Source organism: Poecilia mexicana, unplaced genomic scaffold (assembly GCF_051168715.1).
Source record: "Poecilia mexicana isolate PSO_F unplaced genomic scaffold, ASM5116871v1 scaffold_16, whole genome shotgun sequence".
Lineage (NCBI taxonomy): Eukaryota > Metazoa > Chordata > Actinopteri > Cyprinodontiformes > Poeciliidae > Poecilia > Poecilia mexicana.
The window spans coordinates 3,444,698-3,459,020 of record NW_028263385.1 but is presented as its reverse complement, the minus strand read 5'-3'; the positions used below and the strand labels follow the sequence as shown (position 1 = coordinate 3,459,020).

Genomic DNA, 14,323 nt, shown 5'->3' with positions numbered 1-14,323 from the left:
ATCATCAGCAGCTGCTGCTTCTTCTTCTTCTTCTTCTTCTTCTTCTTCTTCTTCTTCTTCTTATTATTATTATTGTCGGTTTTACTTGCGGTTGGCAACAAACAGCTAGTAGTACTTACTGGTATGGAGTGTGGTTCATGATGGTCTATCTATTTATCTATATACATACATATATTCTACCATAAATAATATAACTATAGATTATATTATCTATAATCTATAGTTATAGATTATAGATCTATAACTATAGCACCTTCCTGGTGCTCAGCCTGTTGACTCTGACAAAATGACACTCTGCAGAGTGTCATTTTGCAGAGTATATACATACATATATATATATATATATATATATATATATATATATATGTGTGTGTGTGTGTGTGTGTGTGTGTATGTGTATGTATGTATGCTTACGCACAACTTTGTATACTATCCTTCTATATTATGCTCTCATTCACAAACACACCTACTATAATCAAATTCTATGAAATAATTCAGTTTTCTTTAGAAATCGAATAATTATTTGCATGTTTACTCCCCAAATTCTTCCTCAAAATATCTAATAAATTAACATTTTCCTTCATACTTTCAAACTCTCGCCTCATTTATCTTCTCTTTTTCATATTTATGACATTCTAATATAACATGCTCTATAGTTTCATATTTATCACAGTAATCACATTTGTCAGTTTTGTGCTTTTGAATTTTAAAAAGTGTATAATTAAGTCCTGAATGTCCAAATCTTAACCTTGTTATCACTCTTTCTTCCTTTCTATTTATTCCTCCATTTCTTATTGGTCCTACAATCTTCTGAATTTTATGAAACCATCTTCCCAATCATCAGCCTATCGTTTCTGCTATTGGCCAGAAGATTACCGCGTTGGATTCTGGTCTATGTAGTTCTGTGTTGTCAGTCAAAGCGAATTTTAAACTTATTTTAAAGCCTCATTAATCCCCAGAACAGGAAAGAGAGCATTTCTTTCTCCGTAAAATGACTTAGATCAAATGGTAATTTAATTTTTCGATGTCTACGCTTGGTTTGGTTACCATAGCAACCGAACCAAACTAACAGTGTCGGTAGAATGTCAGCTCGCTGTTTCCGATGTACCTTGTTTCCAGAAGTTTCCATCTGTGACCAGGTGGGAAGCACCACATTCAGTAGCAGGTGAGTTTCTGGTGATCATCTGGTTAACCAGATGGTAAGCTGTGGTTAGTTATTATGGTCTGTGTTTAGGAACAAAATGTTATTTTTTATTTATTTATTTATTTTTAAAAAAACCTTTTTGAATCCGTTCGCAGTTATCGGAGCAGCCCTGCGTCAATCATTCAATCTTTATTTATATAGCACTATAATCCAACATAATAGATTGGCAAAAAACAGCAAAGTACGAGAAATAAAAACACAAAGACAGAATAAAATAAATAATAAAAGCAATAATTATCCAGCTTAGCATAATTAAAGGCCAAAGGTAAGGTAAGGTAATTTTATTTATAAAGCACATTTTCAGCAACAAGGCAATTCAAAGTGTTTTACATTAATTAAAAGAAAATACAAACAAAATAAACCAAAGGAAAGAAAAATGAGAAAAAGAGCAAAAGAAGAAAAAGAATCTAATGAATGTTGATCTAAAGTCTGTAAACTAGGTGCTCCTGTTCAGGGTTGCCAAGTTTCCTCTGGTCTAATTCCATTTCGGAAAACTGGAGTCTAAAAAGTAATCTAATAATGTTGATCCACAAGTTTCCTCTGGGCTTCTGGTCTCTGAATCTAAATTACGGTGGCCGACATACGGTGGCCGACAGGTGCAAATGCGCAGCAAAAGAGAAAACATGCAAACAAAAGAAAAGACACACCCCCGAATCAAATGCAGCAAACAAAAAAGAAAACACCCCCGAATCAAATGCAGCAAACAAAAAAGAAAACACCCCCGAATTAAATGCAGCAAACATAAGAAAACACCCCCGAATGAAATGCAGCAAACAAAAAGTGTTGAAAACGGAAGTGCTCCAGACCACTAGGGGGAGTCTAACAAAAAATAGCTGTGTCCGAATTCAGGCTCTGCATCCTTTAAAGCGGGTGTTCAGAAAAGCAGCAATGGCGACAAAATAATTTTTGCTGTATTACACTTAAAATTACACAAATTTATTTTTTACAATGTTTTTAGGCGAGAATGTAGATGTGTAGATCTGAAATATCTGCTCGGTTCATTAATAAATCACCTACTTCCAATATTGCTCCGACGTTTTCGGAGATGTCTTCTCCCGCTGCATTAACAGCCAGCTTCACTCGCAAGCTGTCAGCTGGCCGGGCGCTCCATGTAGATATTAATAAAGTATTTAATTTATTCCTGAGCAAATGGGTTTGACTGATTAAAGTTAAGCCTTCAAACATAGTTTATTTAACTGTAATGTCTTACTACCTGAGATCTGGAGAGTATTTGAAAATGAATAATATCCCTTGTATACATTAAACATTTTAGAATCAGACAGATTTTCTTTTTACTATGGAACAACCTTTATTACAAAAGGTGAAGAATAATACAGAAATAAAGAGTAAAAAACAACTGAGTCCGTTTTTTTCCTTCGCTGCTCTGTGCTTCACGTTGTCACGGTTGCTAAGCAACATAACGCCGAGATGGAGGCTAGGCAGCTAGCCGGAGGCTACAGCTTCTCTCTTCTGGTCGTCCATATTCGTGGCCTTCGAAGGATCCGTCTTCTGTAGATCGGGCCGTTTCTCACATAGACATAATAAAAGGACAGACGCCTAATGGACCGCTCTCGTCTTATCAATACATACTTAAGTATATAAACATAAATAAATAATCATTAATACTGAATAATATAGGCTATGCATGGTTATGCACACACACACACACACACACACACACACACACACACACATATATATATATATATATAATGTTTTCCAGCCTACGAGTTCTGGTTTAAGAGTGATTCAGCAGCTGAGATTGGGTCCAAAATCCGATACGAGATTCATCCGTGCTGTGCAGTGAATCTGTCTCTCCCTTCTTCCTCACGTCGTAGGAAACCTTCAAAACAAAAACGGGACATTTTCGAGTTATCCTACGTTGACTGAGTTAAATAATTAAATAATAGCCATTGTCATCTGTGTAAACTTTGCTGGTGAATGTTATGATTTTTATAATATTGTTTCATTTCTATAGTAGGCTCTTGTATCAGATAATCTAAATGTTGGAGAATGACTGAAACATTTTAAGATTTACGGAATCTCGGTTAGCTGTCAGAGCGGGGGCTGAACACCAAGCACTATAGCTAGCATTAGCTGGTATTTCGCCAGTGGACATAAATACAGTATAGTAATATTCTAATCACAAAAATACACAGTAATATGTCCATCTTACTTGCGAAAAGTCTGTCGAGCCCTCACGTCAGTAGTCCGTCGATCCGATCAACAATATTCCGCAGTGCTGAAGGCATCTTCTGCTGTTTTGGTTGAGCAAAGCAAAGTGTATTTGCGCCGGAGCAGCCAATCGTGGGGGGGAGGGTGTACTCTTTTATTATGTCTATGCTTCGAAGGACCAGTTTCTCAGGGCCCTTGAAAGGATGCAGAGCCTGAATTCGGACACAGCTATTTTTTGTTAGACTCCCCCTAGTGGTCTGGAGCACTTCCGTTTTCAACACTTTTTGTTTGCTGCATTTCATTCGGGGGTGTGTCTTTTCTTTTGTTTGCATGTTTTCTCTTTTGCTGCGCATTTGCACCTGTCGGCCACCGTACATTCATACTTGATGACGTCACGCCCACATCGACACGCCCACATCGACACGCCCACCACCAGGTGTCAAAGCCGCTGCTCCTGTCATATCAATAATTACTTATTTCATTCATATTGCTCTTATAGAGCCTCAGTGAAAACATGTTTATTATTATTAACGCTTTGGTGCAAAAAACTGATTGAAAATCGATTTATTTACTGCATGTTTATGTCTGTTGAGGCTCAGATGGAACGGCACTGAAAGCAGCGCTTTAAACCATTCAGACACGAACACAATAGAGACACAATCAGATGACTGATGACCCGCGATAATAACTCAATAGTCCATGGAAAAACCTTATAAGCTTGTATTAAAGCAGAAAGTACGGCGGCCACCGTAAAAAGGCTTATAGTATCAATTATGCCGCATGAACTGATCAGTAGATTATTGCGAGGGAACGCAAAAGAAAAAAAATTCCCCATGTCCCCTGGGGGGCTCCGTAGCCACGAGAGGTGGTGACGTATTTCCGTTTGAATTTATTCCACATAGGTTGGTTCCGGGTCCTGCTTGCTCCTATTGTTCTTGGCCAAAGCTGCAAGATCTGTACCATGAAAAAGACGCAAAACTTAAAATATCTGTGAGCTGCTGGTTCAACAACTGAGTTTTGTGGTGTGCTGTTGTTTCCAGTAATTAGTCGGTACCATCCAGTGCTTAGTTTTTTCATTTTCCAGCTGATATCAAGGCGACAGCGGACTGTAGCCAAAACTTAGCCACTACAGCTAACACGCGGTTTGTAGCTGCCTGCTATTTCAAAGCTTGAGGATATTGAAGATCCAGCGTCAGAAATGGGAAGATGGGGGATGTAAAGGGAGTTGTACGTGGTTCGTTTAGTGGAATAATTTGTTGGAGGAAAATAATGCCGGAGGAAATCCACTGAAACGGGAACAGGCTGAGGACAGAGGCAGCGATTCGGCACAAGGTAAGTCAATATGTGTGTTGATGCGTTTATGTTATATGGAGTATGAAATTATTCTTAGGCAGCTCCTTAGTTTTTGTTTATGTGGCAATTATATAAAATACATTTAACATGCAGTCGGAGCGATACCGAGCACGGTAATTTAAAAACAGCCGAGAGCAGCAATGCTCCAAACCACACAAGAAGTCAGTCAGATTAAGGTCCAAAACCTTAAGTGGCACCGACCCACATAAAAAACCCACAGAACAAATGGTGCAAATCACGTATTTCCCGAATCCCAAATATATTATCTACTTTTGCTGTTTCATAATTATTATCCACATTAGAGTGAATTTTTCCACTTGGCTGCTATAATCTGTTCTTGCGTTACACAACGTAATTTCTCTTTTTTTCCCTCTGAGATTCTGCTTAGAAAATGAGGTTATGAAGTTACATCCTCCTGCTGCTTTTTGTTTTTAAAATGGTAAATTTAGGTTTGCCTCCACTTTTATGAACTAATGCCTCTATGCATCATTTTTGTAATCCCTTGTCCTTTTTTGACGTCGGAGTTGTTGAAGCTACTTCAATAATCCGATAAATGTCGTTAAAGGTTACTGTGGGCAAATACAGCTATGTGGAAAAAAAATGCGGAAGTGCTAAAACGGAAGTCCGTGGCTTATACCCTATTGAGTAATTTGTAGAATGGGTGTGTAGCTGCTGTCAAAACAACTGCATCTGGTTTATTTATTTTTTTGTGTTTTGGTTTAAGGTGGCAGTAGTTAGATTTTATTTAATATAAAACATTAAGTTTAACTGTGAGGTAATTTTATTGAATTTATGTTAAGTGTATATTCAAATGTGGAGGGGGAACCTTTGTTTTGTTCCGCGGACCACGTGTTGCCCAGGGAAGCATTGGCTGGCGCACTTGGAGCCACATGGGCATTCAAGCTGAAGAAGCTGTAAGAAATTAAGATTTATTCCTCTGGAGTCAATGCTGCTGTAGCGTAATTGAATCTGCGTTGTGTCTGTGGGAATAACAGCCAGACAACAGCTGATCTTGAAGGCACCTTTAATATTCCTGCATTAAACAGCAGAAAAAGAAAAGTCAAAGACAGGCTCTCTCTCCGCACGGTGCTTCACAGCGCCTGTTTAACAAAGTTTGAATGCCCCAAAGCACATTATTTTACAAAAACATAATACTTATATTTAAAATACACTTATTATACCCAGAAAGCAAAACTACATACCTTCTCCCACACGGGATTCGAACAGAAAGAGCGCGACGGAGATCGTGGGAAACCTTTCATGAACTATAGTGGTATGCCCCGTTAACTGTTCTTCTTAAACCCCAAACTGACACTCAAAACAACAATATATGAACTCAATATGTTTAACAGTAGAGATAACAATTTACATTTTCCTTTATAAAACGCCAAATTTAAATAAAAATAATAATTTTTGAAACAGGAAGTTACCCGCTGTTTAAAATGGATCTGCCTGCTTCGTGCTGGACAAGTGCGGAGGGAAGAGCGGAGCCTGTTGCAGCTGCGGAGCGTCAACCAGCAGCCCGTTAAGGGGTGAAGGAAAAGACGGGCTGCATGCACCTGAACCAGAGGCAGCCAGAGTCCAGGAGTGCAGCGTGGTTAATCTGCCACCAAGTAAAATAAGTTAAATGTGAAGAGGTGAATTAACCTCGCTAACTTTGAAAGGGACTCTATAAGTGCTTTAGGGGGTAACCTGCTGTGATATAAGCCAAGCTCAAGTTTAAGAAATGTATTTGTTTGATGCACGGTAATTGTTACCAAGCTATTTAAGTGAATTACAAGTGTTTTGACAATTTAAGGGTAAACTTAGGTACCTTAAAGGCAAGTTATAATTTAGTTTCACATGAAAGTTTTTTTCTGTTTTGTAACAAGCGAAAGAAGATTTATTGTTCTGATTAAGGTGTTTGTTATACCACATTTAAGTTCGTCTTTGAAGATAGAAATAATTTAAGTTTAAAACACATAAAAGGTGGTTTTTAAAGAGTGTTAAAGATACACTACATTTAATTTCATTTAAGGAAAAAATAATAATTTAAGTTTATAAACAAATTGAAAGGTTAGTGCTTGAAGCTACATTTTTAATATAGGAACTTTTTTAAGTTACAGTTAAGAAAACCCTTTGTACATACACAAATTGAACAGTGACATGGTCACGCAGAAAGACTGATGCTGGAGCTATGGAGCTGCAGCAAGAGGGGAGTCATGAAGAGAAGGCCTCAGATACAATCCCCTTGGAGGCAAGAACAAGTCAAGCTGTTCCAGAAGAAGGCTTGAGGAAAAGTGTAAGGCAGAGAAAACTCACAGAGAAAGGCCAAACACTACATGAAGAAAGGGTGAGCAGGCTTCAAGCTCGTTTCAAGATCAGTTATGACAAATGGAAAACTGCTGCTAAACAAGCTAAAAGATCACTTGAAGCACCTGATGAACCAAGTTTGCACAATTACATCGTTCAAATCCAACATGCTTCAGGAGAAGTGAAGCAAGCCTACGAAGAGCTGCGAAGTTATGAAACACCTGACAGAGACACTCGTCGCAGAGTGGACACGTGATGCAGTTTCACAAAAACTTATAAACCAAGTTCAAAGAAACACTGGTGCAAAGGAAGATGAGAAAGATATAGAAAGGAGATCGGCTGGTTGGAGTGAAGCTGGCTCTGTGTTCACTTCAACAACCTCTCAAGTTTCCACACAATCGGGTAGTGTACGTTCAAGCCATTCGAGTACGTTGTCTGTCAAAAGGCAAGAAGCAGCAGCAGAACTTGCAGCCATGGAAGCCACTCTAAAGATGATGGAAGAAATGGAGTGTGAAAGAGAGAAACTGGAAGAGCTTGAATTGGAAAACAAAGAAAGGCTTGCAAAACAAGAAGCAGAGAATGCTGAAACCCAAAGAATGTTAGAACGAAGAAAAAGAGACCTTGAATGTTTAGAAGCTGTAAAACAGATGAATGTTGCCAAAGCATGAACTCGACTCAGATGAAGAAATATCGGATCTTCTGCATGATGTGGAAAAATCAAGGACCACGTCAATTCCAGTAAGCCAGCCTCAGCCTAAGTTGAAACCTTCAAGACTCAATCCAAGCGCGCACCCATTTACACCACCACAAGACAACACCTCAAGTGCACAACCTACTAGCAATGCTACGCAGGAAGATGGAGTAGCAGTACTGGCAAAGGTTTTAGCAGAGTCCATTAACTGATTACCAGTTCCAGAACCTGCTGTTTTCAATGGTGATCCAATCAAGTACAAGGATTGGAAAATTTCATTTCAAATGCTGATTGAAAGAAAGAACATCCCAGTGGGTGAAAAGATCTACTACCTACGAAAGTATGTTGGTGGTCCTGCAAGAAAGGCTATTGAGGGTTACTTTCTACTGGGAACAGACATGGGCAAGTCAACCTTTGTCTTGTTCCGCGGACCACGTGTTGCCCAGGGAAGCATTGGCTGGCGCACTTGGAGCCACATGGGCATTCAAGCTGAAGAAGCTGTAAGAAATTAAGATTTATTCCTCTGGAGTCAATGCTGCTAATGAGGGACAGTTTTGTTTATTTGTATCTTTTATTTATGTTAATACGCCATTTATTGTGAACTGATTTAGGTTTGTGCTACCTTTGTCTGTAGTTCTGACGGCATTTTTGGGGGACTTAGAAAGACGTGTCCACAATAAATGGCTGTTGAAAACCAAGAACTGCGTTAAGCTTCGATTTAAGTCGAGAGGAGCAACAGGCTGCATATCTGAGTTTATCTGGGACTTCATTCTCATGATGCCTCAGCATTGAGGAGGTGGATTTATTTAAATAAGACAGTTAAACAAATGCGACACTTAACCTGCAGAACATGATATGAAAGCAAACTAAGAGTCAGTTTCAGATGAATTTGGGTTCAGATCAAGTAGAAACTGACAGGAACCGGATGAAACAACAAAATGAAAACAAATTTATTTTCCGATATGAGATCAAAACGGTCCCACAGTGAGGAAACCTTTCCTTTGAGGCTGCGCCATAGTTGATGCCGTAAAAGATCAAGAATTCGTTTGGCAAATGCTTTTGACAGATTCGCTTCCTCATAAACACAGTTTGGTGCTTTAATGCCATTTCCAAACAGTTCCTGTATCGGTCACGTGACTTGCTGAAACCAACACGCGCACCGACCCGGGTTTGGTCTGTGGGCTTGATGCATGCGCTGATGCATCGGTGTTGCCGGACCCATCACTAGTACCCGCTGATTTGATCCTTTGGTGAGTTTGTCATCTGATAGCACTATTGCTTTAGCATGAAACTTTTGCTTGATGGCTCATTGGAGCGCTGTTTTATTAGAACCGTTGGCGTTGGTTAGCTGGGCCTCAGGCATTGCCGCAGCGGATTGTGGTTTAGTAACCCCACTCTGTTCCGGAAGGTAACCTGATTGCTGATTTTCTTCTGGCACTTTTTGTATTGATACTGAGTTTCAAATGAAATTGATCAAAATGGGATGTAGCTACATTTAAGCTGATATTGCGCAGTATATGTATTTATTTAATTTTTTTTCTTATTCTCACTCTGCTTGAGTATTTGACAATTTATTTTGTTGTTCTTGATTGATATTTTGAAAGTACACTTTAACTTTGATTTCAACTTTTTAACTTTAAATTGATTAGTTTGAAATATGATTGATATTCTTTTTGTTTTACTTTATTTAAATTATGGTTAATTTAACCTGATTTAAATGTTTATGGCTTTATTAGGAATTTAATAATTGCATTTGAATTTAATATTTATTTCATTTGTATGGTTCCACATAATTGTTTTTTTGATAAAAGACTTACTGGGTTTTCTGGCCTTTTCGGTTGGGATTTTTTCCCCTGATGGATCAGATCCTCTTCTGGATCTAAGGATGGCGAGCTAGGAAAAAGGACAAGAACTTTATGATGTTGGGATTGATTTATTTTGAGTCAATTTGTCTCTCATTATGCATTTGTAATTGTTTTTTTATTCAAATCACTAATACACCAAAACTAAAACTACTGAATCCTGTCTTCATTCTCACCTCAGGCTCCTTAAAAGAACCGTCTTCTGATGCTGCTCTTGTAGCCGCAGTTAGCTGCATAAAGTGCTTTACTTGAAAACAAGCAAATTAAAGGAGATTAAAGTCAGCTGGCGGCATTAAAGGGGCAGTCCGTGTTTTCCAGGCACAACATGGCAGCTGCAGTTAGAAATGCTGCGTGTCCAAATATGGCTCAAACATTCACTGGGTAAGCTCAGCTCAGCTGGAGAGAATAGCTTCGCTGGACAGGTGACACCCGGCGCTCCTTGTGTTTCAGAGATGTTTTCAGCTTCACACCTGGTGAACATCTGTGGAGTGTCACCTGGAGCTGTGACTCATCAGGTTGGGTTCTGGTTCTGAATAAGATTCCAGGAATGAAACATCTGTGAGCCCACCTGATCAACATGGCTTCTGAGGAGTCTCCTCCAGGTGAGGAGCAGGTGAAGAGGAGCAACAGGAGGCAGCAGAAGACGACAGGAGAGGTGGAGGACCGGACATGGGCCGGTCACGGAGCGCTGCAGGCCGGCCGGCCGCAGGACGCGCTGCGCTGCTTCAAGCAGGCGCTGCAGGCTGCTGCACAGGTGAGTCAAGACAGGTGAGATTCCACTGCTGGCCCATTTGCTGGTGGTGTGTAGGGGTTTGTAGTCCTTTGGTGGTGTGAGACTCCATTTCCCATCCTGCCCCTGTGCGTCCAGCTGCAGGACTCACGGGTTGTGCGCGCCTGCTCCTTCAACCTGGGCGCCGCCTATGTGGAGGCGGGCCAACCTCGGAGAGGACTGGACCTCCTGCGCCGGAACCGGCCCGGTCCCAAAGCGGAACGGCTTCCAGACCTGCAGTTCAACACGGCGCTGGCCCACAATGCACTGGGGAAGTACCAGGAGGCCGCCGCCCACTTCCTGCGGGCCGCTCAGCTTTACCGGTCGCAGGGAGACGGAGGGAGTGAGGGCGACGCCTGCATGGAGCTGGGCCGCTGCTGCAGCAGAACCCAGGTCAGAACTGGGTCAGAACCAGAACCAGATCAGGATTGGGTCAGAACCAGAACCCAGAAGCTGATGAGAAATATTCAACTGAGTGTCAGTTTTCCTGTAAATTAGATTTCTGTGGTTTTCCAGGTGTTTTCCAGGTGTTTTGTGTCATGTCTGCTGCAGGACTGGCCTCAGGCGGTGCAGAGTTTCCTCCGCGCAGCAGAGAGTTATAAAATGGCCTCCATGTTAGATTCTGCAGCCGCTGCCCTTAAAGAGGCAGGAAGTCACATGGTTCAATCAGATCTGTCCAACCATGATGACATCAGCAGCGTGCTGACAGAGTGTCTGAGTTTGAGCAGCAGTGTCAGCGACCCGAGCATGCTGGGTAATCACCTTTCCTGACCCAGAGACTTCCTGCAGCAGCCGCTCAGTAACTTCCCTGATATTGTCCAGGTGAGCTGTACCTGTCGGTGGGTGTGGCCTACTGCCGCATCAGGTGCTTCCAGGAGGCGGTGAGCTGCCTCCAACGAGCTGTGGAGCCTGCAGCTCACCGCCCCCCCCTGCTGGCCAAAGTGCTGCACAACCTGGGAGCGGCACTGAATGGCGCGGGCGATTTCAGCTCAGCGTTGGAGTTGCACCGGCTGGCCGCGCGGCTCTACGGTGAGCGTTGCCATGGAAACGTTCAACTCAGGTGTTCCTGTGAAACACTTGAAGCTTAACCTGCTGAGAGTTGACCTCTCAATAGACCTTTACCTGTTCTCAGTGTGACGTTCAGGTGTGTGTACCTGCAGGCTCTCAAGGTTGCCGTGGTGATCAGGCTCGATGTTTCAGTAACCTGGCCATCGCCTCCAGTCACCTGGGGGATGACCAGGAGGCAGCAGAGAGCTTCATCCTGGCTCTACAGGGATTCAGAGACACAGGTACCAAGAGAAGGTGTGCTAACAAAGGATAGATGTGTAACCTGTGTCTGTTAATAAGGACCAGGTGTGCTACCTGTGTGTCTCCACCTGTGCAGGCGACCGCCTGGCTGAGGTCCAGGTGTGTGAGCGTCTGGCTGAGTGTTACCTGAGGCAGAAGAAGCTGCAGAAAGCCATTGAGCTCTACAAACAGGCTCTGAGCGCGCTCTCTCACTGTAAGGTAGCGCACCTGTCTCACCTGGAGGTGAAAGGTCACCCTGAGATCTGAGCTATGCGCTGAATGAGAGAAGTTGAGCCAATCAGAGATCGGCCCACAGATCATCATGACCAATTGGTGGTGTTGTTCTCAGGAGGATGAAGGTGTTCAAGACCGGCTGGTGGAGCGTCTGACTGCAGCTCTGCAGCTCAGCCTGACTGTGACACAGGTGGAGCACCTCACCTGCAGCACCTCGCCTGCAGCACCTCGCCTGCAGCACCTCGCCTGCAGCACCTCACCTGCAGCACCTCGCCTGCAGCACCTCGCCTGCAGCACCTCACCTGCAGCACCTCGCCTGCAGCACCTCACCTGCAGCACCTCGCCTGCAGCACCTCGCCTGCAGCACCTCACCTGCAGCACCTCGCCTGCAGCACCACCCATCCAGCTTCAGGTGTCTGATGTTAGAAATCAACAGATGTTTTCCTTCTCCTCTCCTCAGAGGCGACGCCCCAACAGACCCCGCCCACATCTGCCCCAGCCCCACAGCTCACCTGGTCACCAGGATGTCAGGTGAGTGTCTGTGGGTCAGAGGGAACCCAGAGCTCAGCGCCGCGTCTCATTCTGTCTCATTTCTGAACTCAGGAAGCTTGACGTGGCACAATGTCTGGCAGCCAATCAGCATTTAGATGAGCAAAGGGCAGAGTCTCCACGTAAGTTTTACCTTTATTATTTTCTTTTTTTGTTGCTATAGTTACACCCGATTATGCTCTGGAGCAGAAGCTGAGAAGAGCTCAGGTAGACAGGCAGCTGCTGATCCAGAGGGCGGAGTTACACCTGGACGACACCTGTAAGATAACAGCGTTTCATTGGTTCATCTGAGAAATCCAGGTGTAGAAAACCAGGTGTGACCACAAAGTCTGTGTTTCAGCTCAGAACCAGAGGAGCTTCAGCAGGGTGAGTTACCTGGACTTTACACACCTGCTACACCTGAGCAGCAGGTCGACTGGAGCTGAAGGTGTGAGCTTCCTGTTTGTGTTTCCAGGTGAGCTGTGGTTGGACAGAGCGAACCCTCACACGGACAGGTAACTGACACCTGCTGATTGTTGTTTTTTTAAAGGACAATAAAGCTTTTGAATTATTGAAATGAACTCTTTGTGTTTCAGTGAAGCTTCTTCACCGGAGCAGGTGGAGTCGGGTGGTGATCTCAGGAAGTCAGGTTCACCTGAGGCCAGTTGGAGGTCCCGCCTTTGTTCTCTGATGTAGCCTTCTGATTGGACAGTGGACTGATGATGTCAGACAATCAGGATTGAGATGTTTCATCACATGACCTTCATGCAGCTCTGCATCCATCATGGCTTCCTGCTGCAGATTTACCTCCCAACACCCAGGTAACCAGGTAACCAGGTAACCAGGTAACCTATCCCCCTTTTCCACCGGCCTTTTCAAGACCGTCCCTGCTTTGGAGTAAGGTCGGGCCGAGCCGGGTCGGGTTGCTGAAGTAGAGCTGGCGGAAAAGAGGCACAGGTTACCTGGTAACCAGGTTACCTGACAACCAGGTAACGTGGTTACCAGGTTTGAATCTGGGAGTCAGATAAAAATATTGTATTTTGTAATTCCCGGAGGATTTTATAAAAACTAGAAGAAGGTCGGCCACCAGGGGGCGCTGTGTAGTTGGCAGAATGTTTTCCCCATTAAAGGCTGCAGCAGCTGGAATACACCAGTAGAGACAGCGCCACCTAGCTGTCCTTAAGCACTTTGAATTGCCTTGTTGCTGAAAATGTGTGTATAAATAAAATTACCTTCTAATCAGCAGATCATTGAACCTGATTATAAGGTATCATTTAGAAACTTCCTGTTTCAGTTAATGATTTATAACAGATTGATTTAATCTGAAAACATTTAACTTTGGTAAATCTGGACTAAACATTTTAAATACAATCTGATTAGGTTACCCAACCCAACAAAACCCAACCCAACCCTGAACCCGGATGGTTCTGATTCATTCACACCTGATGCTGCAGGAGGAAGACGATGAGGAAGAGGATGGACTGAGCTTCATCAATAAATTCTTCCTGCTGCGTCTCACCTGAATGTTTTCACTAAGACACACACACTGAGACACACACACTGAGACACACACACTGAGACACACACACACACTGAGACACACACACACTGAGACACACACACTGAGACACACACACACTGAGACACACACACTGAGACACACACACACACTGAGACACACACACTGAGACACACACACACACTGAGACACACACACACACACACTGAGACACACACACTGAGACACACACACACACTGAGACACACACACACACTGAGACACACACACTGAGACACACACACACACTGAGACACACACACACACTGAGACACACACACTGAGACACACACACACTGAGACACACACACACACACTGAGACACACACACACTGAGACCACACACACACACTGAGACACACACACACTG

General features: G+C 43.0%; 1 protein-coding gene across 1 annotated transcript; it reads left to right on the top strand.

Annotated features, from left to right (window-relative positions):
• Nucleotides 1–8,765: 8,765 nt before the first annotated feature.
• Nucleotides 8,766–14,107, top strand: ttc24 (tetratricopeptide repeat domain 24). The gene is made up of 13 exons (XM_088013828.1): nt 8,766–10,331; nt 10,446–10,739; nt 10,899–11,100; nt 11,169–11,375; nt 11,507–11,635; nt 11,731–11,876; nt 11,983–12,057; nt 12,328–12,398; nt 12,471–12,538; nt 12,606–12,675; nt 12,757–12,782; nt 12,871–12,910; nt 12,992–14,107. Exons 1-13 carry the CDS (start codon nt 10,155–10,157, stop codon nt 13,089–13,091), a joined length of 1,605 nt encoding a protein of 534 aa, XP_087869954.1. The 5' UTR covers nt 8,766–10,154; the 3' UTR covers nt 13,092–14,107.
• The last annotated feature ends 216 nt before the right edge of the window (nt 14,108–14,323 follow it).